This window comes from Bombus vosnesenskii, unplaced genomic scaffold, assembly GCF_011952255.1.
Source record: "Bombus vosnesenskii isolate JDL3184/JDL3185 unplaced genomic scaffold, Bvos_JDL3184-5_v1.1 scf7180000016275, whole genome shotgun sequence".
NCBI classification, from domain to species: Eukaryota; Metazoa; Arthropoda; class Insecta; order Hymenoptera; family Apidae; genus Bombus; species Bombus vosnesenskii.
Window position 1 is genome coordinate 1442684 of NW_022884344.1, and position 25986 is coordinate 1468669.

The 25986-nt window shown below is 34.4% G+C and overlaps 2 protein-coding genes across 4 annotated transcripts in view; one reads left to right on the forward strand and one right to left on the reverse strand.

The window, feature by feature from the left end:
• LOC117242707 (anosmin-1) overlaps positions 1-21695 on the reverse strand; it is a 35045-nt gene extending 13350 nt beyond the window's left edge. The window contains exons 1-4 of one of the 3 annotated variants that reach the window (XM_033509594.1): positions 21357-21695; positions 15864-15988; positions 7899-8091; positions 5862-6191 (exon numbers count right to left, since the gene is read on the reverse strand). In XM_033509594.1, the coding sequence (XP_033365485.1) occupies positions 5862-6191; positions 7899-8091; positions 15864-15988; positions 21357-21498 (790 nt within the window). In that variant the 5' untranslated portion in view covers positions 21499-21695. Of the gene's footprint in view, positions 1-5861; positions 6192-7898; positions 8092-15863; positions 15989-16313; positions 16369-21356 lie in introns of those variants that run through there. The other 2 variants (XM_033509592.1, XM_033509593.1) reach the window with 2 other exon arrangements.
• On the forward strand, positions 96-4770 carry LOC117242709. The gene is made up of 5 exons (XM_033509596.1): positions 96-971; positions 2503-2602; positions 2710-2814; positions 3972-4127; positions 4680-4770. Exons 1-5 carry the CDS (start codon positions 187-189, stop codon positions 4734-4736), a joined length of 1203 nt encoding a protein of 400 aa, XP_033365487.1. The 5' UTR covers positions 96-186; the 3' UTR covers positions 4737-4770.
• Positions 21696-25986: the final 4291 nt, after the last annotated feature.

A 25986-nucleotide genomic window follows, 5' to 3' on the forward strand; every position in this document is an offset into this window, starting at 1 on the left:
TATGAAGAAAAATTCGTTCTAATAACTCGTTATTACGTCTGTTAGTCGTTGTTATGACTGTACAGTGATAAGATGAAGTGAGATATACACGAGAACACAGCTCAGAGAACCCATCTATAATTACAAATTAATTACGTATCATATATTCTTGTTCTTACTATCGAAAAGAATTAGTTAGCCAGCGGAATGGATTTTCGAGATTTGAATCCTTTTAACATTTTTTTAAGCACGCTTTCGGCCAATGTTTTGCCGATGTCGAGTAGAGAAACGAAATTACCCATCTTTTTCAAAATCTACTCGATCATCATTTGGTTAATAGAAGTGACATATTTTATTGCTTGTGTTGTCGGAATTTTGACCGTATCGAGGGAAAAAGCATTGAAGGATGGAACGGTAAACCTTGTGATCGCGATAGAAGTGCTCGTGCTAATGATTTATATGCATAATCGTAAGAATTTACTACGTGGATTAATTGGAAAATTAAACCATCTTATCGAGGACAATAAAATACTTCGGAATATGATAGTTAGCGCACTGGAACCAATGGAAAAGCCGTTGAAAATTTATACGGTTGCTAGCGTTGGTTCGCTCGCTCTTTGGATATCATTGCCGCTTATCGAAGTTTTCCGGAAGAATGAGTTCCGTTATTCGGATTATCGAGTGCCATTCGTTCTATCCAAGGAACCTTTCCCACTCAACATTTTCGTTGGCGGCGTCATCTTCCAGATCGTCGGCGGTACATACACGCTAATCAGAAAGATTAGTTTAGATATCTACACAATGTACATCATTCTGTTAACGACGGCTCAATACAAGTATCTTCGAATGAAATTTGCAACGATATTCGAACAGAAATCCGAAACTTTAAACGGTTCGTACAACGATATTACCCGGCAGAATGTCTCCTTTAGGAACGAACGGATGATCCAGGAAATGAGACTGTTGACCCGCCATTACGAAACTGTAGTTGAGTAAGTATAAGAACGCGATCAGTATGATTATTCATGATATATAAATGAAAGTATATATTAGCTCGTAGAGGTATAAGCGCAAAAATATTTTTATTACACGATAAGCTTGTTTCATGAATACGTACACGATAGCGTCGCGTTAAAACGTAAAGGAGGCGAAAAAAAGAAATACTTATACAAGCGACAATTTCTGGTTTGTTGGAGTTTTATCGTGTAAAAAGCGTACTGCTTTGTAACAACTACGTGCACTGCTGTGTATACGACAATTCCTGAGCGACGCCAGTAGTTGGCCGCAAATCGTACGACGTTATTAGCACGTTAGAAGTCGTACAGCGTTTGCACTTTCGTTTTCTTACAGTACCATTTTATGTTACATATACGGTATTAGTTTTTTCTTTACGTTTACGCACTCGAACAAATAAACGCTCTATTCTAATAACTCATCACTGTGAAAATTGATTGTCTCTTCCATGTTGGTCTTTACAATTAGTGGAGCGTTCAGAGCGTTCAATATCTATTGTCAATATTTCGCAGTTCTCAACATCGTGTTACGCAAAAATCTCTGTATATCGTCGATACAATGTTGTCAGTGCTTGATGAAAAATTGCATTTTCCTTGTGCGTTCAACATTATTCAAGATACATTGCGTTTCGAGTTAGCGTTTAGCGACGCCTAATTAAAAGAAGCCATTATTTTAACATTATCTTTTAACATTATCTTTAACATTAGCTTTTAAGAAGAGAAATGTGTTTCGACGCGGATTAAAAATATGTTTTAACGAACACTCTCGTCGATGTTCGATAATATTGAGAATATTATATTGCACATACATTGATCGTCCGACTGTACCTATAACGTTGAGAACCGTGATATATTGATAATAATATTGATTATGTGGACGCTTGTTAAGATTAAGACGAAAGAAAAAAACAAAAGAGTTATCAGATTTATACTCTTTGAACATTTTTTAATTAGAGAAAACACAATTTAAATATCCTTTGATTTTATGTAGATGTAGTATATGTATAATTCGAGATAAAAATACGATCGATTTGAAGTGGTATGATGATACACGATTAAGACTTAAACGATATGCTAACAAGTTTTGATGGAAAATGTTTGCAATCTGGCAATCGCGTTTGCTATACATTTTAATTTTACTTTAGGAATAGATATTCACGAAAATATTGCTCTTTTCACATATATCAAATATCTCAAAAGATTTTTTATGAAAATTTTGAACATACATAATTCTTATATAGCCAAAAATACTAACAGGAAAAATATACATTAATTTGTCTTGAATAATGTATTTTGAAGAAATATTCAAACATTTTTCTTGCCTCAACATGTACGAGATTTACACAATAATATGAAAAATGAATAATTTGAAAAATATACATTATATATATATATAATGAATATAATATACATGAAATTGTGTGAAATTTTCCAATTTTTGACGACTTTGTAGATGTGACATTTTTTTGATGACATTTATCGTCGTAATAAAATTTCATAATTATTGTAGGATTGCTGTTATGTTGAAGAAATTGCTTTTTCTAAACGTCGGAGTTCATTACATAAACAACGTTTTCCGGTTCTGCTTTCTAAGTTTTATGTTCGTAATGGTATATTTTAAGTTCCAACTTTTTAATACAGAATTTTGTTTCCTAGTAAATTCTGTTTCTCCTGTAACTGCTTATCTTGTGCAGACGACAACTATTTACTTTTTCAGAGTACTAATATGTTTTCCGAAAGATGTTTAGTTATATTGTATACAATTGGTGCGCTGATACAATTTTATATATTGTGCTATTGTATTCAAGAGCTACTCGACGCGGTAAGATCTTTTAAACAGTATAAATAGTACGATGATATTGTTTTCTGCTAGTTAATCTCTCTTGGTTAATAAGATAGTTTTAGGTTTTAATAATAGCAATGCAATAAACAAGAAAGGCTATATACACATATATAAACATTAAATTTATATACATCCATGAATTTTAATAATATCAGGTATACAAATGAATAAGCCAAATTTTGTCTAAACGTAAAAAGATTGACAGTAAAATGAAATGGTTCCTCCGTCCTTTTGTCGCTACGTATTGTTAACATCTTACTATTGAAAACATTTCATTTAGCGTAGTTTCGATAACTACGAAACGGTAGTAAAAATATAATCCTAAAAAATTCAATTTATAAGTGACAACGGAAAAAGGTGCATATTCGTCACTGTATTTTTCATGAATTGCCACAAGGAAAAAATGCTGAAAAAACATGTGAATCGATCTGCAACTTTCTCGCTGGAGATATTGTATCGTACGATGAGTGTGCGTTTTGTTTTAAACGGTTTGAGAATTTTTGTTTGATCGACAAGCAGAACGCTCTGAAAGCTCACGAAAGTGCGATCACGACGATTTTAAAAGCAACTACTGACTGAGAGTTCAATGCAAACGTAAAAGCAGCTTGCGCAGCAGCTAAAGGTAATACAGCAGATCATTCGAATCACCTACACGAAGTGGGAAAGATCCGGAAAGAAAAGAGGTGGGTGTCCTATAGGATTGCTGCATGATAGCGCCAGACCTTAAGTTGCTTTTGATGCAAAAGACATCGCAACGAGTCTCAGATGGGAAGTTACGCAATATCTGGTATATTCAGCTGACATTGCTCCATCAAACTAACACCTGTTTCGGTCGATGTAGTCACTTTCAACCATTTGACGAAATATAAAAATAGCTGGACCACTTCATCGTAACAAATACACCTGAAATACGATTTAAAGTTATAGAAAACGATGGTGGTTATTTTGAGAGGAAAATTTGTTTCACTCTTTTTAAAAATAAATCTTGGATCTGTGAAAAAATCGAATTATTCATTTGTACACCTAATATAGTTTATGTAATAAGATTAATATATTTACACGTAATAATGCGTTATATATACATATATACATATATACAATTGTACAATGTATTAATATCCATTCGAAATTCCTAGAGCAACGCTGTAGCTGACGATGTAATATATGAAAAGTGGTATTTGCATGACGTACCACTGCAACGTGCACTTCTTATGGTAATTTCTGCCAACAAACTAGAGTGCAAATTATCTAACTCTCGACACATTGATTTAACTTTGTCGTCATTCATGTCGGTAAGTGTACTGTCTTAATAATATTAATTATTTTTACTTGATAATTATGCTACCTGTTACATACAATACGTCCAGAAGTAAATCGAATCAATTGACCAATTGCCAAATTGTTTTATATAGAATTTCTTTTGTTATTGTATTTTTATCTTTAACGTATAACAGCGCAATTTGATCGATTTGCTTTAGGCAAGGCCAGATCGAAGTTTTTGGTGGTCCTGGGACTATGGACCCAGCGTTGGGCCCTTTCGTAGAAAGACGAGGGGAGGCATTTAAGATGAAATAAATTTACGTAAATGTGAAATAAAATTTAGTTTCCAATAAATTATATTTCAAAATTAGTTAGCCGTTTTTAAATTTCTATTCGTATTTAGGAATATCTTTTCAATGGTTTGGGAAATTTAGGATTCTTGAATGACTAGGCTCATGGCTATAGCTCCCCTCCTCTAGAACTCTTTTAATCCGGGCCTAACTTTTAGACAGGACATCTATATATAATTATAGATAATTTAATTAACTACTCCCTACTTAACTATTTTTTTGCTGTTTTTCTAGATCCTAAATCAAGCATATTCCGTATGCTTATTGTTTCTTAAATCAAGACCTGATTAAAATTGAATATTATAACGTTATGCAACGTAACATATCTTAACCGTTAATTGATCTGTACGATATAATTAAATATAGCATCGTAAATAAAGTATTTATTTAATTACAATGTAATATTAATGTTTGAAGAATATGATTATATTTTATGTGATGAAACAATTAATATGGCCATAAATTAAAAATGTATGTAGATCAAAATTAAAAATGTATTATATTTCAGCAATAACTACAATATTCGCTTAATTTCGATTTCAAGATAACTGGTACTCACAAATTGGATTATCGCGAACAGTTTCTCGCTTCTGTTAACCATTAAGTAACACAAATGATCGGCAAAAACCAAGTACACGTAAAATACTCATTCGCGATAATCTTTCATCATATTTCGAGTCGTGACACAGAAGTTGTTGCATCAACTTCAGTAGGAAGAATAACAACGTTCGCTGTGTGCACTTTGATTTTTTCCCTGCGCGATTTCCATGTCTTTTGCAACGTATAGCAAAAGCAGGATATTTTTCAGAATGAACGACGAAAAAAGGAAGTGACTTAAAGTGGTTACAGGAAACCAAAGACAAATTTTCCGTAACTAAACTCGACTGCTTGTTAAATTGATTCCTTGTCACGATAAGTGTTTATAGATAGCTAGTAATCGAGTTTGGTAATTGAGATAGCAAGTAATAGTTAATTTCACGCACTATTTCCATCTGGAAACAAGTTTGCAGAGACCCGATTTTAAATCAGGACAACGTGCTGCTCGCTTCAAAACTGGAATAAGTATGTTTCGTGCGTACTTGCGTTGTTCTTTGGACGCAATAAGAGTAACGCAGAGAAACCTTGGATGAATTCTTTTTCTTCTCTAACTGTCGCGTATTGCTCGGATTCTCGCGGAAGAATCGCAAGTTCTCTTGAGGAGCAATTGCTGGATGGCTAGAGCTAATTCGTTTGCAAAGACTATGCAATATTAATTAAGTGGTTTTGAGGCCATTCCCTTCTAAAGCTAAGTCTACATTTGACAATAAACGTGAACCAATTGTAACATGACGAGTGACGCTTTTCGCGCGGAAGTGTCCTGCTCCAGATATTTAGCAATCGTTTATCGCACGCTATTCGGAATAATGTAACGCTTACCTTTTGTTTTAAAAGGTTTGGAAGGCTCCGAGTATCCTCGGGATCCATTTGCATTGATGGCTGCTACACGAAATTGATACCAGTGCCCTGTCTTTAATCGTTCTCGAATCGTTGCGTGTGACTTCGATGAAACGTGACGAACAATCCATGGACTTGATCTAGATTCCAGGTACCTTGGTCCAAGTAAATGTCGTTCCTCCACCAAATACCTCACACCTTTGATTCCGGTAGACTCATCGATACGCTGTGCCTTAGAATTATACCAAGTCAAAAAAACTAAATTGTTCTTTTGTTGCCTGATTTGGACATTCCTGGGTATCACGGGTAAATCTGAAAAAAAAAGAAAAATGCAAAAATGTGAATTTTATCTTGGTTTGTGCGTAAATATGTACAATTCCCGCTGAAAAGTTTGGAGCACCGTTTCCAATTTCAAGTTACGATAAACGGTTGAAATTCTCCCAGGATAAGCAACACGATATTTACATCGTCGCTTTTTACACGAAACAACAAATACAGAGATAGTGCTGTGTCCGAATATTAATGACAGTAACTGTGTTTCAATGAGGGAATGCCGCATAACATTTAGTCTTGCAGGAAGGCCTGTATCGAATGACTTACTTGAGTCAACTGCTGTCGAAATACGCTGTAATATACTGTTCTAAACTGTGATTATTATCAACTGTCATAAGCTCTTTTAAACTGTTGTTGCAAAAGCTTGTGTCTTAAAAAAAAAATTCTCGGTCGGATATGAAATAATTTAAAAAGTTTGAAGCTCAAGAGATTGGAATGCTGGTCTGTTAATGATTTTTCGAGCACAGCGTTCGAAATTTTGCTTGTCGATTGGTTTTCATTGAATGCAGTGAATTTGTAATTAGCGTGCTTCTATGGTATCACGTACGCTTCCCCATGCATCTCTATTGTATGGTACAGCTTTGTGAAGAGAAGGTGGTCCTTTGTACCGGGATGTGTCTGAAGCTTCGGACTATAATTAGGCAAAGTGGTGGTTTTGGCTTTCGATAAAGCGCAGAGTTACGCTCAGCTAATTTCTAGACTGCGGTTTTTCATGCATAAAAGTGTAAAATTGCACAGAATGCACGTACTGTGTGCAGATATATGAAATATTCAAAGCATAGTGTTTTCTATTATATAATACTATGTAAATAAAACAATTTTCTACCCTGATCGTATTTTTTCAATTGTATTATCAAATAGATGAATTTGCATAAAAATCCACGATCTATTAATCGTTTTAACGATTCGGAAACTTCGAGTTAATTATATTCGTAGACATGGGCATGCCAATTTCGGTGTCCTTTCTTCGAAAACATGTAAACGAAAATCCTCAAGCGTCTTAATCCGGCCAGACGGAGTAAGTTTCGGATATTTCTATAAAGTAAGAATTAAACAAAGATTTGTTCTATATTTGCGTTAGTGACTAAGAAGGTGCGTTAAGTCGAATATTAAGTCTTTTATGTAAAAATTCCTGCATATTATTGTAATGTGGATTGATGTAACATAAAGTAAATTAAAAATTCAATTTTTTCAAGTTTTAGAATTAGACCATTTTTGTAGTCACCAGCGCATTTATTCCCCTCTTTGGTAAACAGTCATAAAAAGACATCCATCTCCGATTTCCAATAATTTTTTGATATGCCGTTGTAGTCACCTTAAGTATCGTTGAGTAAGGTTTCAGTTGGGAATCAGTTTTATCGAATAATTATTGTCAAGAAGAGTTTTTACGAACGTGTAAACAGTAGTTTATTTATTGATACAATAGTAGGTATCAGTATCTTTACTGAAAAAATCTTGTAAATTGTTTATATCTCGAATAAATATAAATAATTTAATCGCACGTAATTAATTAGTTATTCGTAGCATGCAAAATCAGTGTTACAAGCGCATCACCTGCAGATACAATCACACTAATACACGCGCAATGCCTTTCATACAATTAATAGTTTTAGACTGTAAATTGGAGAAATTACGTTCGTGTAAAGAAACCTTAATTATACATGACAAATAAAATCTAATGCGTACCAGTTACATTGTCTAAACCGACGGGATGCATGCATGTGACACCGCAATCATGTCTGCAACATTTTGCTAAATCTGGGCAACGAGAGTCATCGACGCAAGCTATCAAACAAACAGCTTCAAAGGGTGACATGGATGCTTTATCAGGACAGTGACCAGGTTTTGTGTAATTGGATGCCAAGCAATTTTCCATACACTAAAACAAAACAATAATATCGAACAATTATACTCACATGTATGTACAATATATTATATATTCTGTATAAGAAAATAAATATACAAAAAAGAGAAAGTAATATAAATAAAAAATTGTTAAATATATATCAGGGAAGATTCTATCTCTTTCTGGTTAAATCGTTTCGTTTTCAACATCCAGAAATGCTATTTATATTAAAATTAAAATTGTACCTCCACATTTACCGATATTGGTCTTCGTACAAGTAACATTTTGAAGAAAAACAAATTTTTGTTTTCCAAATGGCACCTACAGACTTTTTTATTTTCACTCTTCAACTGTTTCGGATATCTGAACGTGTCGAGTTCGTACACTTTAACCAATTTCAATCTCAAACATTTCTCTCTTTTATGTTTCCTCGAACAAGTTTCTTGCTAGCCTACACAATATGGTTTTCATCAAAATACGCCTCTAATCATCGAAAAAATTTATCTTTGACGATATAGGATGCGTCACTCTTGTGCTATCCGACTTCTGTGGACACACCTTCCCGGGAACGTTGCCTTCTTACTTAAACTGTTTACGTTGCCTAGCAAAAGAAGAGGAATTTCCATAATTGCGAAGAAATCCTATTCTTGCCTTTTGCGACGTAACATCTTTATTTCGGTGAATCATTCTACGTATATTTTTAACCCATTGTTGGCGGTATACTGTGAAATAAATTTTGCCGCAGTTGCCGCGTATTTTTCGAAAATATGTCAGTGTTTGTGAAGTGAAAATCGTCGATTCTCACGTTTCTCGTCAGCAGTGTATTAATATACAATGCCTTGCTATACAATGTCTATATCGTATCGTAAACGTATCGAACACCATTATACTTATTATACGGAGTGTAATAGAACATATGGAACTCGTTTCCTGAGGCGATTGTATATCTAAGAACAATGAAAAAAGTTTCTGTAAACATATCCTCTATCTGTCTTGCTTTATGAGATGTAACGAATTTTGCAAACAGAGCAAACTTTATTGAAAATGTTGAAATATCAGGGATCAGAATAGAACAAGCTTTTCAACAAATTCGGGAAACACCAGTAATCGTTCAAAGTGCAAAACGTCTATAGATTTGCCTTGAAATGTAAGGTGGTGATTTTCAGCAACTTCTCTAAAGGCGGTTAGGTAAGACAAAATCGAAAAAGAAAATTCGTCGTGTCTCATACACGAAGACAGATACACGGTATGTTTATATGAATATTTTTTCATTGTTGTTAGATATACAATCAGCTCAGGTGCCACATGTTCTGTCACATCCTGTATATTATATAATTACATATCAATTAATTAAGTCGAAATGTATTAAATTTTGCCTCATTTAATAGTTTCACGGGACTACACTAATTTGATACTATGGAAATTAAATATATAGAATCTGTTTAAAAGATACCTCATTAGAAGCAAAGGTATGTGTGAATATTATTTGTAGCCATTGTACAATATTGATATTTTTAATGCGAACTGAGTCACGAAAATTATCACGAATGTATGAATTTTCAGTTTCGTAATCCACACACGTATTCGGTTGGTAATAGTTATCTGGAAAGTGGCCGTCATTATGGTAATTTCCTAGCTCATTCACTTAATGACTTAATACATTGCAAACAGTGCTGTAAACAGCACATTGCGTCGGCAGGATAAAATATCCCAGCTTCTCTTCTGTATATCGTCAAGTTAACATTTGCAAATCGTTATCGATTTGCCTGATAAAAATGTAAGTGAATAGATCGTCTAGAACGTTTTAACGCTATGTGTCTTAACGTATCGACAAAATGCATGGAACTTCTTCCATGACGCGGTGCGAAGATCCTTCGATAGAAGGAGCCAAGTCATTTTATACAGGATCCAGATTGGCCACGCGAGACTTTCTCACGAATTCCTTCTATAGAGAATATCCCCCCCCCCCCACACTGCAGTATGTGCCAATGTCCTCTTGAATATATATTGACTTTTTGTAAAGAAACCGAAACCTCACGAAATGGGGGCAACCTTCTCAAATCACTGAAGGAATTCTTCCACGATACAAAGAATGTTGAGAATCTTTTCAAATTTACCCAGAGCAATAAACGCCTTTACTATTCCATTTAACTGTCACTAATCGTCGGTACACGTCGCTAATGATCCAAACCTTGATGTTAAATAAAGAAAAAAAATCGTCTAAATAGTTTTAGTGGAGCTAAGGTTTTTATTATAACGCTTTACATTTAAGAAATAATGTAATTTCATCGAGAGATTTTTGTGACCGACTGTATGTATCTCATTTGTGACGTTACGTAAGGAGAACATTTCCTTACTGTGCTTAAAATATCCTTTGATATTGTGGCAGGAGAAAGGGAAGTGTCCTAGAATTCGTTCTTTTTGTCTCTGAAGTAATGCAAGAAGCACGACACCGACTAACTGGATGGCAATCAGAAACAGGATCATGAGACGGCCATAATCGTTAAAGACCTTATATGCAAATTTTCTCTATTCATTTACGAAGGTTTTCGGTTGCATTCACCGAGATCCGGGTTGCGTTATCTTAGAAACTTCTTCCTCGAGCTTAGAATCCACAAGTTTAGCTGAACTTTGGATAAGATATCAGCACTACAAATTTGTTGTTATGATTGTTTCTTTTCGGGACCTTTTTTGATCGCTAAAGTCGAATATAAGAGCCATTTTCCATGGAAATGAACAGTTTTGAGAATTCAGTCTTATGAACATTTGGCCGACGAACGCCTTGACTGTAGAAATCCGCGTAGAATCGTCATCATGTATGTGAAGTAGACAAGTGATGTCGCATTAACAGTGCTCCAAACGTTAATTTTGCTGCTTATTACTTATCGCTCTCTGTAGGATCATGAACTAACCGATCGATTCACGACAGCCGGTAAATATAAAATAACCGCAATCTTACCCCAATATTCACGGTACAAATGTATGCAGAGTGGTCCATACAATGGGTTAAGAGCACCAAATTTTAAAAACGATATTGTCAAAATCCATGAACATGTCACGCATCAATAAGTTGGCTGAGATTTTGTACACCACTTCCAGCTTTAGTGAAAAAGTGTCATTCTAGTCGAATATTTTCCAGTGCGAATACTATACTAGAGCCCGAATTTCTACAAGCAACTTTTTCTATCATTCTTAATCCCCACATTGTGTTTATATGTGTGAATGAACGGACATGTGTGTAGATGATCAAGTGAGAATACAAGGTAATAGGTAAACGATTATAAACGGAGTTCTTTTTATGATCCGGAGACTAAAAATAAACTATAGTATTAGATAATTGCACCATGCAAAATCATTTCGATAATAAGGATGCTCTTTATGACAATAATGTACATAGATCTGGATGAATAGAAATTTCATAGGAGAAGCAATAATGCAAAGATGTCGAAGAAAAACGAGGAAAAGTCACGTTAAGAAAAAGTATAACAGTTTAATATGAAGTTATTCACAGGGGCAGGAACAGTTGTGGATAACTTGCTGTAATGATTTCCGTATTTCGAACGGTAAAATAGTTAATAGTTAGATGTTTATACTAATTACTTAAACTGTCTAATAACTTCGTTAGATCTTTGAAAAAACGACACGAATTCAGCTTGATAATATAAATACAGTGGGTCAGAAAAGTACTCGAATACTTGCCATAGAATTCTTTCGTAAGTATATTACACGAATTACACGAAACTTTTTGGAATTTCGTTAACAGTATTAGACATGACTACCGTGATTATATGTAATAGTAAAATTTCCGAAATCGATTTTAAAATTTACATAGAAGATACAAGACAATTATTGGAAACATACACTTATTGTTAGTGAGAAATTAGGATGCAGCATACAAAGTAGTCTCGAACACGCGACAATAGATGCTATTTTTCCTGTACACGACTGCAAAATTGCGACACATTGCAAAGAAAACAAATTCGAAATTGGAACTTTAACATTTTTGCACAAGAAACTTTTCGTAGACCTTTTGCAGACCTTCACCAAGAGGTGGATAGAATAACGTTACGATACTCGTGATAAATCATTTTCCAACACCTTGTAGAATGAACGAATCGTTTTTATTTTATTAGTAGCATTTGGATCCTAAGAAGTGCACCTTGAATATTGAATTTGGTTCGATTTATAGATACATACTGAACTTAATTAATTGTATGTACACGTACCTTAAACGCCAAGGAAAATGGATTGAGCTCAAACTGTATGCACGAGACTATCGTGTGGTGTGTACGAGCGAAGCCTTTCCAGGGATTGCATTAACTTAGACACGACACATTTCGCTTCCACGGAGGACTTCGTGCATACTATGTAACATCTTCATACACTAGAACTATGATTCATAGCATAATGCCGACCACGTGCTTTGGTACTCGGGAGGATTGCTCTTTCGCTTATTCTCATTTTCTATTTCTCTTCTCTTCCGCAACAAGACTGTATAATCTGATCATCAGTTGAACGCGGTAAACGGAAAGAGAGCTTCAACTAGATACAATAAATGCTTGCCACTGAATCTCAGTTACACGCGAGCCGTACTATACTTTAGATATTTTATATATTTTTCGATATTAGGTATTCTATGTACTTTGCGTATATATCGAAGACATCAAAATATCCTTTCTCCAAGTAGTCGTATCCTTAGCTTTCACAAAACTGCGAACAAAGCTTTCTGCGACTATGTCGTTATATTGAAATGTTGCCTGTTGGCGGGGAGGGATAGGCAGGTGCAACTACGAATGCGATATAATTAGATGCAGAGATGGAGTTATAACGGGAAATATAAATATCGTAGAATGGGTAGATTATCAGATTATTTAGAAAAAGGGGACAAGGGGGTCAGAAACTAATTGCTAAGATTAGGTGTAAAAGTATAGGAGAGGCAAATAGATATTGTATGGTAAAAGAACGGAGGTGGTGTGTTTTATGCGAAGGAGGATTGGGAACACTGAAACACTGGGTGGAAGAATGTGGAGGAATTGAGGACAGAAGAATAACATTAAAGGAAATTGTTGAGACGAAGAAAAGATGAAAGAATGGTTAACGAAACCAGAAAGAAAGAAGGAGTGTATGAGAGTGGGTGGGGGAGAGAGGAAAAGTGAATAGAGGAGACAGACACATGGCAAAGCCAAAGAAAGTATGTGCAATGGAAATGTCACATTACATTTAAATAATTAAGTATAGAGTAACTAAAGCATAATTAAGAATAAGTTCAAATATATATGCAACAACCTAGTGTATGTCGAGCTTGTATGACTGTGAGAATGAGAAATCCATGTAGATCAATCTCGTTTTATAGTCGGCAGGCAAAAATGAATAAAAAGCAGATATATATTTAATCATAAAGTGACATTAAGATAAAGAGGCAATAGAACTATACTTACTATGATCCTACTTCATCAATCTTTCTATTTAGAACATAATATTTGAGTCTATCGCTAATTGAGAGCACTTTGGGACTGAAAAAGGGAAAATGACGAATGTGAGAGGAAATAGAGGGCGAGAGGAAGACGTAAATCGGGATTATGTGAATTGCAAGAGATTTTGGAAGATACGTTAGAATGTAAGGTGAAGAGGGTGAAAGCTGAGAGTAAAAGTGAACGAAGACGGAAGATGGGAATGGAATGGCTTCAGATTTGAGAACTTCGTATCTAACAGAAAATTTTGTATAATATTATTCAAACCAATTGAAATTTACAACAGCCCAGAGTGATTTTTGAATTATCAACTAAGCGGATCGCGTATTAGATAAGTCTTTACTTCAATCTCTATTTTCATGTCTAATGTACATATTTTTGTATATGTGGAATTACTTAAAACACAGATGACGACATTAAGTATACCTCTTAATTACCATATAATTACCATGAATTTTGACGATATTGTGCAATTCTGCATTGTTTTTTATTTCTAATTCTGTCGCATTGTTTGCATAATTATAAAATATTTTCATGGTGCTGCGGAAGTTATGTCGAACGGTAACGAACCCATAAAGAAGAGATGCGGTTTCTTAAATAAACTTTTCGCCAGTTATGCAAGATTGTAAATTGCAAAAATTGTTAACATTTTGAGCAACTTTTTCTTATACGTATAGTCGTAGTTCCGCCTTGGATTTCAAATCATCAAGCAATTTACGTTTAATACTACGTGTATTATTTAACGATTTACTTTACAATTTACCTTAAAAACGTTCGTTCCGTAAAGAATTTGTCAATGACGGTAGATACATTTTTTACCAAATGAATTAGAATACAACGTTCCATATACATCAATCTATGCATCGAAAACTACTTTACGCTAGCTTCGCCGGCCGCGGCGGCCTGTCATTATTTAGCCCAACCCACAAACCATGGATCTTTCTTTTTTATTTATACAGTACTGCAGATGATTATCACATCATTGACTCGGGTTTGATATTAAAGCAATTTTGGCAACGTTGTGCAATTTTGTATTATATTGTTTGCATAATTATATGTCTTATAATTATAGGTCTATAAATTCACTGTGACCCCAAAGGACTGCCGTGCATTTTGCTGCCGTAACAGGGATATACATTATTCGAACGATCGAAGGAACTGGTCAGCGTACTTATTGGCCTACTTTTTGCAAGTAATGTAGGAGCGGATGTATCCTTACGCCGCGAGGATAATCTGGGGCCATTGACCAGCTGTGCTGCACTTTATTACGAAAATCGATAGCAATGTCAATCCTTTAAAAAATTTCATTCATATATCGCACAATTTTTTAAAATTGTGACTATAATGCATGACGTTGAATGTTTGATTACAAACCAATACAGAATTTCTATACGTATTTACTAATTGAACTTCAAATTTTACTATTGTAGTCAGGATAATTGTGTCTGATTACAGTGCCATTAAAATTTCAAAAAGTTTCGTGTAACACATAAAATACATTGATGAACTGTGCTAAATGTTTCAACACTTTCATCAGCTACTGTACGTATTTGTGTTACGTTATGCATTAACTCAAACGCTTGATTCTTCAGATTCGGCCGTGATTGGACCTTATAGAAGAGACGCGAAGTATCTCACATGGATATAGGTACCGTCGCCACGTGGTCCTGTTAGTATAGAATAATTCAATTACACTGCCCGTACGTAGGACGGAAGAATCAAACGATCTCAACATACGCAGACAATGCGGCCCGACATCCACGGTACTTTCACATCTTTGATCGATCGTACGATCGACAGCCAGTTGATGTTGATAGACGATTGATAAAAAGAACCGTCGGAGATTTCCACGTGCTGTCAGATTAAAAATTTATTCTATCATCGTCGTCGAATCTACCGAACAAGAAACAAATGTTTGGAAGGCTGAAAAGATTTAAGCCATCAGACTCGATTGGAACAAGCAAATTCTATGAGTAACAAATACAGAGAAATAAATAAAGTATCAACGGATGCTTGAATATCTCTGTAAATATGTCTATACTCTGAATTGTATACCACAGTCCTGTTTCTTCGATACAACTTAAAATTTTAATAGGCTTTAAAATATACAAATATTTCGTTCTGCGTTTGGCAATTGATCGCATAAGCTTTCCAGAACCCGACAAGTTGCTCTTTAAATTATTTGCCATTGCATACAGATACGCGTAGTATTAGTTGTGTTCGTGAAATGTTCAGAGTATTAAATAGTATTAATAGTGGGAATATTAGTATTAGCAGTAGTAAATTAGCAGTAACTTTGATGTGTAGAAAGTATTTACACGTTGCAGTACTTACTTCATCAGGATAATTGCCACCGCAACGAACATCGCATCTAGCAACTCTGATAGTGTCGTACTCTTCGATGTACTTGGTCCAAGATGCGAAACATCCTGGTAAAAGTAACCACCAAAGCCACCATTCTGCGAAAAAATTAACGCTAATATTGAATAACATGGTGGCGAGTGAAATAAATTTCAACTTCGATGAAACAAAACGCGATGAGCTTAAGACGAATCGAATTACATTTACTTTTTTTCGAAAGGTTGATACCGATACGAATACCAGTAAGTCAATACACTTTCCAAACATGACATATTATACACTGGCGATATAGACGAAAGAAATGTGAACAGCTATTATCTTTAGACTGCGAATTTTATTATTTTAATAATAATTATTATAATTATTTTATGTCGCAATTTTTCATAGATACGGTTAAAAGAATCCGATCTTGGCAAGATTTACCTTTCGAAGGACTTGCGAAACCCTCGATGCTGCGGCACATTCCGTTTGAAGAGTAATATATTCCGAATAGTCTGTTAAATTTACCCTTAAGTCTATTACAATTACGTACAAATCTATAGTCTGATTATCATATTCTTTTTATAGCCAGACACGCTTCCTGATACTGCAATTTTGATTTTTGTGGACAAGGAAGATACAGATCAAATACAGATCATCGTCAAAATAACCATCGAATGAAGTACTGTAAGTTGATTAACAGACTGATACGAACTTATGAATATTTAATATGTTACGCGTGTTGTACAAACAATTGAGTCGGTTCTTTGCTAAATCTGTTAATTCTGCGAAACAAAAAATATAAAAAATTGATGAAATTATATCAGACATTGATACGTATGGACAAATAAAGTAAGTGCTTTGGCACCAAAATTTGAAAAATGTCGAAAGTGAAATTAACCACTTTATCCTGTGAATGGCTCAATTAATAATGGGAAAGATATAAATATGTTACTTGTAAATCCGGTTATAACGACCAATCATAGATTACGAAAAAATAACTTACACAAAGCTGAAAACTATATCACAGACAAAATCGAAATACACGAGATAAAACTATTAACGATACTATTAACGATACTATTAACGCTAAGCTGTTTGGTAACTGATGGTACAAACGACTAGAGGGTGATTCTACATGAAAAGATGAGTAGGAAAGGAAGAATAACATTTTTTCATTTAAGGCTTCGTTTTTGAGAAAATCAATTTTAAAACCCAAATACATATGCATATACACATGTATGTATAACATATGTATACCGTGTGTGTATAAATATACCGTAAGTAGAATTTTGTGAATTTATTAAAGACGACGAAGATGACGAGATATAATTATTTATGACTATATTTACATACTTTATAACTTTCAGTACAATGCTTTAATTATAACTTTAATTAAATAAAAGAAACAATGTTCTATACTTTCTGTTCTACTCCTGTATTAATAAAACAAAACATAAATTGCTAAAGAAAATTTAAATATATCTTACTTGACAATATCTACTTTGAATGTTCCGTAGTTAAAAGCCATATGAATAGCGTACAAGTATGCATGTGTATGCGATATACATACATATTAATTTCGACGGAGTTTTATGCATTTGTAGGAAATTTGAAATTGCAAAGATGCGCATGGCATGTGAAATTACACGAAATATTCAAAGTACAGTACTTATAATATTCAATAGATGAAGTAAATCTCTATTTAAATTCTATCCGCTTGATTAGGTTTACGAAAATACAAATTTGCATAAAAATCCGCAGTCAATAATCGCAAACAGTTCACGAAAGTACGCGATTTGTATTTACAAAATTCTAACGTATTCTTAAGTGTACAAATTGCTGACAGTGTAGCGCGACATTTTGTATAAACAGATGGATGTTTCTACTTTAGTAACTCGGCTTTCGCTACTAAATACGCAAATCGTTCGGATTTGCCGTGCAAATACCAAGTCCATGTAGCGAAGTGTCGGCATATTAATCACGCATATCGTTGGACCTCTGTTACCAAGTACGTGATCAGAATTTCATCGATATGTTCCGTGTGTGTAATTGCGTCGTTGAATTATAGAAATCGTTCGTCCAAATTTCATCCGCGTATTCATCCTAAATACTGCAACGCGTCGCAAAATTCATTGAAAATTATTTATTTCTCTTTCAACTCTGCTGTCCTTCTCGCTTCTTCTTCGCGTTTGTATCTCTTCGGATGTCTTCTCTGTTCTTGAACTATTTTATTCGTAGAAAGGGTAGAATACACTCGAAAAAAGAAAAAAAAACAAACATGCATTTAGGATCACGTGCAAGCGAAGAGGACAACAGGATTAATGTCAATCTAATATCAAGCTGGTGTATTAGTTGCTCCGATATTTATTTTATTGAATTGTCTATTGGGATTTTTCATCCTCGTCAGTTTTGTGTACAAACAACTAAATCTCCCTTTAACTTCGTTTTTCTTATTCTTTTTTGTGTTTATAATTTATAATCAATCATATATACACAAGCTGTCCCGCGACGCGAGGACAATCGACATGGAGATGATTCTACAATTAAAAATAAGCCAAAAATAAAGAATACAATTTGTTCGTCCGTGGCCTCGTTTTCGAGAAGATCGAGTTTGAAAATCTGTCAAGTAGACAAACTTGGCCAAGTGCCGACAAAGTTTAATTAAAATGCCGTATTATTTCCGTTTAAGACCTGGTTTTCAAGAAAATTAAATTTGAACATCTTCGGTTAAAGACTAATTCTAATGCACGATACATTTTCAAATGTATCCTCTTTAAAAACAAACCATCGTATAAACAAAATTTTATTCTACATTTCTGACTTATTTTCACATGTAGTTTAATCTCTTGCCGATCATTTACGCCTGTTCACTCTGCAATTAGCCAAGTTTAACTATATATACTTGCCAAATTTTCAAACCCGATCTTAATAACGGGACGTGATATAAAAAAGTTGTATTCTTTCTCTTTCGATTCACTTCTACGTGTAGAATAAGTCGATTGTCCACGAGTCGCGAGACACTCTGTATATCTATAGATACGGGGTGTCTGTTAACTGGTAGTACAAACTATCGGGGGATGATTCCGCATGAAAAAATAAATGGAAAAGAAAGAATAAAATTTGTTCGTTGAAGGTTTCGTTTTCGAAATCAAGTATGTACATGTATACGTACATGTATGCGAAGTCTCAAACGAAGAAATTTTATTCTTCCTTTTCCATTTATTTTTTCACGTAGAATTACCACTTGGCTGTTTGTATTACCAGTTACCAGATACCCTGTGTACATTATGTTCATTTTCACACCTTCAAGTTGCCCACAAATGCATAAAAATCTCCCTTCTACTTATCACATATTTAATATCGTAGCCACGCTGCTTTTCTTAATTAAAATCCAATTTAGTTTCACACGTCTCCATACGATCGCTATTACATTCAATCTCCGAGAAATATTTACTTCTCTTTTATTAATATTACATAAATATCGTAAAATAACTTGTAGGTACTGTGATTTCAGTCGGGAAAAAAGCTGGTAAAAGAATCCTTTGTATCTTAACGAGCTCATTTGTGTAACTTCAATCGTTTAAAATCACTAAAGAAGTAGGTAAGAGGTATTTTAAAAAACCGGTTCAATTATCGTGGTACAGCTACACTGTGGTTCGCGATACCCAATTAAGAAAGAAATTAAATGGATTCCTCGTATTTCTGAAATACTTCTATTTTACATAAATGCTTATGATTGTTTCATGTTAATCTGATACCTTATACACACACACGGTATTCATTTTATTTGATCATTTATTTTATTTGATCTTCAAACCATTTGTGTGCTTTATTGAGATTGACTGATAGAGGAACGAGTGGATGAATTTGTAATAGAAAAATATATTGAAATAAGTATAGGTACAAGCACAGGTATAGTGTATGCTGATCCAGATCCTCACTATAACAGCGTTACAATACAATAGGAAAAAGGCAGGGAACACGTTCATATATTTATAGCAAAAGACATTACCAAAAAGTTAACCTTTGTGCGTAGCTCTAGCTGAAGGTTACAAGAAACAACAATAGAAATCTACTTATAGCTCTTTTGTTTCTAGATCTTGTAATTCAAAACAAAATTTATATTCAAGGGCACAATAATACGGACCTCTTCTTATTCCGAATTTTCTTTTTGTTTCCCTAAATTCTATTCTCTTCGTAACAACGATTTTCAGGTCACCGATATACAAAAGAAAAGTTGTAGAGTTTTTCTTCAGTCTGAAGTAATTACTTCAACATGCCTCTTATATAGAAATTGCAAATAAGTGTGACAATTAAGCAATATATAGGTATATTTTATATTATATATATATATATATATATATATATATATATATATATATATACTGCACTACCATTTTGTAAAATTATTGTTAATTAATGTTTCACTACACAAATGATCTGTGTATAAAGAAAAAGTTTCAGTTTTTTACTAAACAATTTTATACAAACATACCTATATATTTTTCTTCTGATGTATTATTATACAAAGAAATTGAATAAAATTTAATTACATTATTTCAATGAGACGCACATTGCGTAATCACATCGAACAATAAAACAGTATAGAGCGAGATATTCCAAGTTGGTATATCCAATGGTGAAATTTTATAGATTCTTATATTTCGATTATATATCGATTCTTACTAAGAAAATTTTGCATGGGTGTTGAATTTTACATATTTTATCAACAGAATTGCATGAAATCAATAATCATATCTTCCAGTGACCTTCTGAGTTGCATTATAAAATTACTCGATATAAGCCACATGCAAACAGATATAGATAATACGCAACAGATATAGATCTCCTTATAACATCTTTAAATTTCTCTTATGTATATAAAACGGAATAATAATTAAGTAATAATAGAAAAGGTTCTAAGAAAAACCTAAATATTTTCATTTTGATAATTTACTTGAAAATAAATGCAAATTACCGTGTGTTTGTCACTTCAGCCATGACATATGAAAATTTACTGTTTATATAGGTGAACTTCAAACAAATTGCTAGGATTTTTACAACAGTACGATTTAAATATTTTTATTTTGTTTTACTTTGAAGTAACGTTTCATTTGAAATTTTTCTTAGTCAATTTACATCGTCAAATTTGGTTTTTTAAATACTTACATTTTAAGCTGTGATTACGAAAGGAAATTCTAACTATACGCTTAATACCTGTTTCAATCACTATTTCTTTCTACATCTATTTTATAGAATTCTGTTTTTCCGCAATTTCTACGAACTTGTAGAATCTTCTGTTCGTGTCCTTAATTCGCGGAATGAACTCGCGTATTTTTGCCACCTTGATAAAACAATCAATTACTATATACTATATTCTATTTCAACGTGTCTTTCAACAGTGTTGATGAGCCAGACAATGGTGAGAGAGTCAAAAAACCCTATTGTAGTAGCAGAGACCTAACAGTCATTTGACATACGTACGTTTTAAAATAGTCGGTAACGCCAAGTCAACGCATGATTTTACAGCGTAACTCGAACCTCCAGCTACGTGCATCAGGGGTGTCAAAGGACTTCCGTGCGTTGGAAGAGGCAGCGGGCAGAAGCGCCGGAAGCGGAGCGGCATATCCACGGAGACGTCGTTGGTCGGTCAACAAAGTACCGGAAGGATCTTCGTGTGCGATCGAGTAGCACGCAGCGAACCGGTAAAACCAAAGACGGAGTGAGCCGATCGCGGTGAACCGTTCGAACTGAGATCGGGCTTACTTTCTTGCGCGGTCTGATCCTCTCCTGCACTTCTCTGGCACTTCTCCTACTACTTCGACCCACGCCATTCGTTTCCACCACCCTGCTACCACCCGTCGCAATGATCGAATCATTAACTTTGGAAAGGGTCCTGCCAGTGGCGAATACAAGCCTCTCTTTCGGTCTCACTCCCTTTTTTTCTCTCTCCTTCTCTTTCTTTCTCTTTCTCTCTCTCTCTCTCTTTCTCTCTTTCTCTTCTTCCCCCTCCCTCTTTCTTTCTCTCTTTCTTCCTGCTTCGAGTCTTTCGTTCAATATCACTCGCGTTTCGATTACTCACCTTCGTCTTTTTCTTTCGATAAGAATTTCTACAACAGCGCGTTAGATTATTGAGACCTATCGCGTGGTATCTACCGAAGCAGTTGGAGGAAGAACACGCGAGGAATAAAGTGAGCTTAGAAAGATAAGAGTGTGCGCATACGTATGTACGTATGCGTGAGAAAGGATAAAATAAGCGTTATCCTAACATGTTGTTCCATTCGATTCGCTGAATTGGAGGAATAAACGTTTGGTTTCGATACGAGGTCGAACATTTGCACATTTGGTATAAAGAATAGAGTAGTTTCTAGAACGTTTGTAGCTCCTTTCCTTCTGTCGCGATTTTTATGATTAATCCTGAGACGATCAAGGAAACGTTTGTAAATAACCAAATATAACGAGAACTTTAAACAGGTCGTTTTTGTAGTTTGCCTTCCATGCGCATCCGCTTTCTGTCTACGCTTTTTATTTTAGGTACGTGGTTCGATATAAAATATGACGAGAAAAGTATCGGAGATCTTTATCAGAAAATATAAAACGATAAATAATCCTAAAAATTTGAAGAAAGATACGTTTTTTTAAATAATTTTCACGCACTGATCGACTGCATGCTTGATTAAAATTCAGTCGAGAAGATTAATGTGTTACAGTGGATAAAAAATGTATTTACTTAATAATTAATTAGTGTGGTAATACTTCCACACATTTACTACAAGCGTTCTACACTACGAAGATCAAGTGTGGAACCTGATAAAAAAGGAACGCTTCATTGGGAAGTAAGGATATGTATAAACACTTTTTGTAGCTGCTGTAACTCGAATTTCGTAACTCTTTCGTTCAAAGTTTATTACACAACATTTCATTCGTAGTAATTTTGCTTCATAAACACCCACAAAAAAATTATTGATTCCTTCAATTATCATGGTAATGCTGGAATATCATCGTTTCTTAGATATTTCTCATTTATAAACTTCATATTTGCCTGCGCAGGTATCGTTTTTCTTTTTTTCTTTTCTTTTTTTTTTTTTTAAGCCCAAATATAATGCCTGAAAAGTCGCAGTAGGTTGAAGTTAGTAAAAAAAAAAAAAAAAAAAAAAAAACACGAGGCGCAAAGTAGAAAGCTTGAAGATATATGAAAAGATATACAGATATACAGACAGCGATAAATATACGTAAGATATACAGAAAGATATAAAGAAATGGAAGATATGGAAAATAACATTTTGCGATAGCTTTATCGGGTTGCTGCGATGCATTTAGCTGGGTATGGAACCTGAAATTTCTATAGCAGGTAATTCAAAGGTCTCGAAAATATTTAATTCGTGCAGGTCGTCGAATAAATTGACCCGGAAATGAGGCGGCGGTTTTGTTTAAAACGTGTTTCGGTTAGATATTGAACAGAGTGGAATATGTCTACGCGCTCGTTGCGAATCTCTCGGTCCAGCCTGCCGCGCAGGTATTACAACCTGTGTGGCATGAGAACGGGGCCTTCTCTTCTCACATAATGAACGACTTCGAAGAACGGTAGTGGCATTGACCTGAATCTATTAGGGCTTTGGTTTGGCGGTATTATAGCTGCCCGTGAATCAATCCCTTACTTAGCAACATTCGTAGACCACACAAAACTTCGTATAGCTCATTATACCGGTCCTTATTCCACGTTTCTTGTCTGGATAAGCGTAAAACATTCTTCTTTTTGCGTCCTTTGTGGATTCTGTCAGTTGAACAAAAGCTCTTCTCCGGTTATTTCAACTTCGGTATTTTTCAGTTTGCAACATGTTTCAGTTTGCGATACTTCGATCGTGTTCAAAATTCTCACCGGCGCTGTTTATAAAATCCTATTGACGATTATGGGAACGCTATTGCTTTAAAACAAAGAAATTGAATCTTTAATTTATTTTACATTATATGCACGATGACCCTACAGAAGCGTGGATTATTTGGCAGTGATTTTGTCCACACGCTTTCTCATTTAATTTATGGATTCTAACAAACTTCAAGCGTGACAAAGGGCGTGCTGATATTGCCGCAAAAGCGTTCAGACGAATAAATAACTATACGTTAATCTGTATTACAATTACACGTAAGAATTCTCGTATGAAAAATATCTGACTCGATTCGCTTTCATAGACACTGGCACAAGTACAAGAACTATGAAACTGAACTATGAACTGAATGGAAATGCAAATTTTGTTCGTATTGGAAGCCTGTATACAAGTATATATTATACGTATATACAAGACGATATACAAAATAAGTGGCAATAATTTCAGAGTTTTTAACTTTAACAATTGCTAACACATTTTAGTCGCATCTTTGTCTGATTAATTTGAAATATGTTCAAGATAATAATTGTCATCGGATATATCTTACATATGCACATTGTCGCTTACGAATATGTGGTCATTAGCTTGTTGGAATATAAATTAGTAACAAAATTACAAATAGAAAAATTCAGGACGACTTTATCTTTTATTACAGCTATCTTGGAATATTACAGGACATTGAAATTTATTTTTAAAAGCTAACATGTTATAGAAAGATTGGCATTTACGAGTGTCAAACAGCTGCATTCTGGAGCAGATCTTTTATTCAAGAAGTTCATTATACTTAGCTTGTCTGGTTGGAAAAAGAATCTCCCAAATTGATTGAAAGACTATAGATTGAAGAAAAATAAAAGAAAGAGACTAATTCATCGTGTTAGAGAAGATCGTTTCGTACCAATTAAAAATAACAAATAAAATAACATATTAAGCAACAGTTCGACATATTACGCTTGCAACGAACTTCTCTGCACTGTTCCAGTTAGTACAGAAACGGGTAAATCTCTAGAGAAATTAAAAGATGCAAGCGTTACGCTGTTAAACGCGATAAATAAATTCGACTCGATTAAGATCTATACGGATGGAAGTAACGCTATTTCGTAATTCGAAATCAATAGGATGCGCTTGTATTTGCCACGATTTAAATATTTCAGTAATAAAGAGCCTGGAGCGCATTGCGTTAAACGAAGTACTCGACATTGCACTAATTAATCCTAACTAACATAATTTCAAAGTACTTATTCTCTTAGAGTCACTCTCACTTTACTAATATTATACGTATACACAAGACTTTTAACTTTAACGATCGCTAACAAATTTTAGTCACATGTTCGTCTGATCAACTTGAGATATGTTCTATATGTATGTTGTTGAGAAATGATATACCGAGAATCAATCTGTCCGCCCTAAACAATCTTACGAGTACCAAAATAGATATTAAAACGAGTCCATGTTCATTACTTTTGACACACGAACATTTTCGATATAGACAGGAAATTGACCCACAAGGGAATAAAAAAGTAAATGAGTTAGCCAAAATTGCCACGTTATTCAAATCGAATAATAACGCATCAATACCCTTTATTAATTTTCCAGAAATATATATGAATATAGTGCTGACGCTAATACTACACAACACAACCAAGACCAAAGGCCCGAAGAATGTTAACGCTTTCTGTATGGATAAAATTAGCAATAAACCGTGGTTTTAGAGAAAAAGATTTGCGAAGATAAGCTACAGTCGCCATAAACAGATGTGGAGTCGATCGTTATAACTTTACAGTCTCGTTACTACGAGCAGGCATTATAAATAGACCGAAATGTTACCGAATCTTGTGAATTGCAGGGCCCGAACCATGTCTTTTGAAATTGTTCGCTACACCATGAGCAGAGACTTATATCGATTGATAGGTTGCGAAAATGCAAAGATTTCTCTAAATTCAACGCAAAACCTCTTCTCGTTGAGTGCAAAATATAAGAGTCTTAGGACACGTCCAAGTTGTCAGTGGCATTCAAGTTGGCACAAAATGTACGTGTATGAATCTTGCAATCTAATACTACATCCAGTTGATTTTGCGTAGTCGTATAAACCTTGTTTTAGTAAACCTAATAAAAGAGAGTGTATAGATATAATGAAAGACAGTGTATAGTATAGGAAGGCGTCTTTTAAAGATTTGAACGATGCTCGTACGCTCTTTCACGACTATGTCATGTTAAGCTTTCTTTAAAGC